Source organism: Blennius ocellaris, assembly GCF_963422515.1.
Source record: "Blennius ocellaris genome assembly, chromosome: 24".
Classification (NCBI taxonomy): domain Eukaryota; kingdom Metazoa; phylum Chordata; class Actinopteri; order Blenniiformes; family Blenniidae; genus Blennius; species Blennius ocellaris.
Genome location: NC_137673.1, coordinates 16,081,376 through 16,086,105, shown reverse-complemented (window position 1 = coordinate 16,086,105; position 4,730 = coordinate 16,081,376). Strand labels below are relative to the sequence as shown.

The 4,730-nt window shown below is 48.8% G+C and overlaps 1 protein-coding gene across 1 annotated transcript in view; it reads right to left on the bottom strand.

Moving 5' to 3' along the window:
- Positions 1–811: 811 nt before the first annotated feature.
- LOC308147545 (prostaglandin F2 receptor negative regulator-like) overlaps positions 812–4,730 on the bottom strand; it is a gene marked incomplete at its 3' end in the record, with an annotated part of 82,632 nt that continues 78,713 nt past the window's right edge. The window contains exon 12 of the mRNA XM_080519757.1: positions 812–1,080. Coding sequence (XP_080375883.1) covers positions 812–1,080 — 269 coding nt within the window. The remainder of the gene's footprint in view (positions 1,081–4,730) is intronic.

Below are 4,730 nucleotides of genomic sequence, written 5' to 3'. Positions count from 1 at the left end.
GCAGTGTTTTCTAATGTTTTGCACTGTTCTCTGTTTTGCAGTGTTTTCTAATGTTTTGCAGTGTTTTCTAATATTTTGCACTGTTTTCTAATATTTTGCACTGTTCTCTGTTTTGCAGTGTTCTCTAATATTTTGCACTGTTTTCAAATGTTTTGCAGTGTTTTCTAATGTTTTGCAGTGTTTTCTAATGTTTTGCAGTGTTTTCTAATATTTTGCACTGTTTTCTAATATTTTGCACTGTTCTCTGTTTTGCAGTGTTCTCTAATATTTTGCAGTGTTTTCAAATGTTTTGCACTGTTTTCTAATGTTTTGCAGTGTTTTCTAATATTTTGCAGTGTTTTCTAATGTTTTGCAGTGTTTTCAAATGTTTTGCAGTGTTTTCAAATGTTTTGCAGTGTTTTCAAATGTTTTGCAGTGTTTTCAAATGTTTTGCAGTGTTTTCAAATGTTTTGCAGTGTTTTCAAATGTTTTGCAGTGTTCAGTCACATTACTCTGGATCATGGAATCTCCTCTCTTGAGGCTCATTACTTTTGAAACGTTGCCTCGTCTTTCACTGGGACAGACTCGTCCTCTCGTCTTTCACTGGGACAGACTCGTCTTTCACTGGGACAGACTGCGTCCTCTCGTCTTTCACTGGGACAGACTCGTCTTTCACTGGGACAGACTGCGTCCTCTCGTCTATTACTGGGACAGACTCGTCCTCTCGTCTTTCACTGGGACAGACTCGTCTTTCACTGGGACAGACTCGTCCTCTCGTCTTTCACTGGGACAGACTCGTCTTTCACTGGGACAGACTGCGTCCTCTCGTCTATTACTGGGACAGACTCGTCCTCTCGTCTTTCACTGGGACAGACTCGTCTTTCACTGGGACAGACTGCGTCCTCTTGTCTTTCACTGGGACAGACTGCATCCTCTTGTCTTTCACTGGGACAGACTGCGTCCTCTTGTCTTTCACTGGGACAGACTCGTCTTTCACTGGGACAGACTGCGTCCTCTTGTCTTTCACTGGGACAGACTGCGTCCTCTTGTCTTTCACTGGGACAGACTCATCTTTCACTGGGACAGACTCGTCTTTTCCCACTGAGGGAACTCAAATACTGGGCTGGAGAGAGGAGGGTTCACTGACCCCCCCCCCAGAGTAAATGTTAGAGTGTGTGTGTGTGTGTGTGTGTGTGTGTGTGTGTGTGTGTGTGTGTGTGTGTGTGTGTGTGTGTGTGTGTGTGTGTGTGTGTGTGTGTGTGTGTGTGTGTGTGTGTGTGTGTGTGTGTGTGTGTGTGGGAATGCCCTCACCATGGAAACTCTGTCAACATGGGTGGGGGATGGGAGCGTATATGAGAAGTGGGGGGGGCAGGGTGTGATTTATTATTAGGTGGGGGATATTTGACCTCGCTTCTTCATCAATCTCGTTCTTGCACTTTCACTCACACACGCACGCACACTCACACACACACACACACACACTCACACACACACACACACACACACACACTCACACACACACACACACACACTCACACACACACACACACACACACACACACACACACACACACACACACACACACACACACGTGGTGTGGATGAAGTCCAGAGCAGAGGGATCCTCAGATCACTTTCATCTCCTGTATGACTTTTCTCAGCGTTTGGTTTCTAAAACATTCCGAGCCGTTAAGAGGCGCCGGCGCTTGGAAGGGCAGAAGCAGAAACACTTTCACGGGGGGGGGGGGGGGGGTTTATCCTTGTTTTACAAATCACGCCGCTGTCGGAGAAGATTCAGCTCCGTGAATCATTCACCAAGTCTCAACTTGTTGATTTATTGATGGCGGAGTGACGCCGTGACCTTTGCCTCCACACAGCGACGGCTTGTGTCGTTTGGTTTAAACCCTCCCATGCAGGGACACGTCCTCTGTGCAGACGACTGCTTGTCCTGTCGTTTGGTTTAAACCCTCCCATGCAGGGACACGTCCTCTGTCTCTGTGCAGACGACTGCTTGTCCTGTCGTTTGGTTTAAACCCTCCCATGCAGGGACACGTCCTCTGTGCAGACGGCTGCTTGTCCTGTCGTTTGGTTTAAACCCTCCATGCAGGGACACGTCCTCTGTGCAGACGACTGCTTGTCCTGTCGTTTGGTTTAAACCCTCCCATGCAGGGACACGTCCTCTGTGCAGACGACTGCTTGTCCTGTCGTTTGGTTTAAACCCTCCCATGCAGGGACACGTCCTCTGTGCAGACGACTGCTTGTCCTGTCGTTTGGTTTAAACCCTCCCATGCAGGGACACGTCCTCTGTGCAGACGACTGCTTGTCCTGTCCTTTGGTTTAAACCCTCCCATGCAGGGACACGTCCTCTGTGCAGACGACTGCTTGTCCTGTCCTTTGGTTTAAACCCTCCCATGCAGGGACACGTCCTCTGTGCAGACGACTGCTTGTCCTGTCCTTTGGTTTAAACCCTCCCATGCAGGGACACTTCCTCTGTGCTGCAGAAGTGGGTTTTTGTTGTCATGGTTGTTTCCCCAGAAGCTCCTCGCCTCCATCTGGGCGGCGGCGGCGGCGTTGCCACCTGCAGACGCCATGATCCTCCTGCATGACTTGTCCTTGTATGGTGCCGTGTCTGCAGGGTGGCAAGGCTCCAGCCCTTCCAGCCACACATCTTCCTAATGCACACACACACACACAGCCAAGTGTACACAAATAAGTACGTATGACTCCCCATTGTCTCTCTCTCTCTCTCTCTCTCTCTCTCTCTCACTCTAATATCCGGGCTGACAGACCGGCTGCTGCAGACACTGTGGAGCTCAGCGTCCAGCGTGGGGGGGGTCCAGGGGGGTCAGCGTGAACAACCTGGGCTTTGAGGGACGGGAGGAAACGTCTCCGGGGCCAAGAGACCAAAACAACCAAAGGAGCTCGTAACTCATTCCAGTTCTGCTCTTATCAGTGAGAGAAGCCTGACGTCACGTTTACACATGGAGCTCTAGATCCTGGAACACATGGACGTCTTTCTACACTCAACTTGTCCTGACCTGGACTCCACAGTCACTTCTCCTAAATAGATATTTAACAGAGCTGCACACACACACACACTAATACTGGGGGGCTGGCAGCCTGTGGCTCTTCAGCTCTTCTGTAGCGGCGCCTCATGTTCAGAAAGTTATTTACAAATAAACATTTTACTCACACTTTCTTTTTTGCACACCACATTTTATAAAATGATCTAATTCAGGCTAAAAATGGCAACCAAACAAAAGTCAAATGGTTAAAAACAGCCAGAATAGTTGGAATTGCTAAAAAAAAAAAAAAAAAAAAGAATAAAATAGCAAAACCTATTGTAGCGAACCAGATGAGGCCACTGTGGTCAGAAACCCTGAGTTGTGAGGCTTTTCCAACAAGCCTGAGTTGAAAGTCAGAATTCCGAGTTCCAAAGCCTGAATAGAGAGCTTCAGTTTGAATTCCAACTTTCATTGTCTAAATTCTGACTTTCAAAGTCTGAATTTCAAGTTTCAAAGCCTGAATACCCGAGTTTCCAAGAAACACACACAATACTTGAATAGCTCAAATGGAGAAGCGAGAAAATCTGATGTAAAAAGATGAAAAATCCCTGCAAGAGCTAAAAACGTCCTCACATATATGGACGTTGTTCCAAGGAGACTTTCTGAATGTTGAGTGCAGAAAAAGTTCAAACAAGTAAAAATGCTGCTCTGGGTCGCCATGGAGACGGAGACGTCAGGCCAAACAAACCAAATCCGTCTTGACTCCTCCTCTTCCTCATCGCGGAGATCGTCGTCATGAATTTATCATCTTAAGTCGCTGCAACAACAAGCTAGGCGCTCACGTAGCCGACACATCCCCCCCCCCCCCCCCCCCCCTTACAGTGTGGGAGAGGAGATTAATTTTGCATCGGCGCGCACAGATGAAACACCTCTAGTGCCTCGAGCCACACACACACACACACACACACACACACACACACCCAGTGTGAGGAGACAGCAGTCGCTCGTTAATTCATTTGGAATTTCCAAAACGCTCTCGCGAAACGTGAAAAACGACGATCCAGCAAATCTGTCACTCTGGTCGCCGCGGCAACGCATCCAAAGAAAACAAATAATACGAGTGTACTTCAGTTGCTTTGGCCGTGTTTGTTTGTTTGTTTGTTTGTCTTTTAATGTGGGGGTTTAAGCGGCCGTGTAAAAAAAGGCATGACGTGAAGTCCCGTTGCCGTGACAACCGGTGCAGCGGGGAGCAAAGTTGGAGGCAGTGGATGGATGTGGGACAATAGTGACGGTGGGATTAATAAGGCGACGACCCAGATCCTCCGTGTGGATGGAGGAGGCTCAACTTGTCACACACACGCCGTTTTCTTCTTTCTTTTTGACAACAACATGCATTTCAGGTGAAGAGAGGCTCTAACCCCGACTCTGCACATCGTTATGGAGGAGAACTCCCCCAGACTCGTCACTGCAACTTGGAATAACTGCCCTCCTTCACTGTATTCCAGTGGGGGCTCACACATTTCCATTGTGAAGCCTCGTCGCTTTGCTGAGACTCTCTGTGGCGTTCTCGTACGTTACAGTACAATCTGAAATAGATCCCCCCCCCGCCCCCGCCCCCCCCGCATCATCGCGCTCCACTTCACGCCTCTCAGATCTGCCGTGCTCCCGGGCAGCTCGTCATCCTCGCCGGCCCTTCATCACTCTGGCTGTAGTGAAGCTAGTGGATGATCGTCTTCGGCCCCGAGG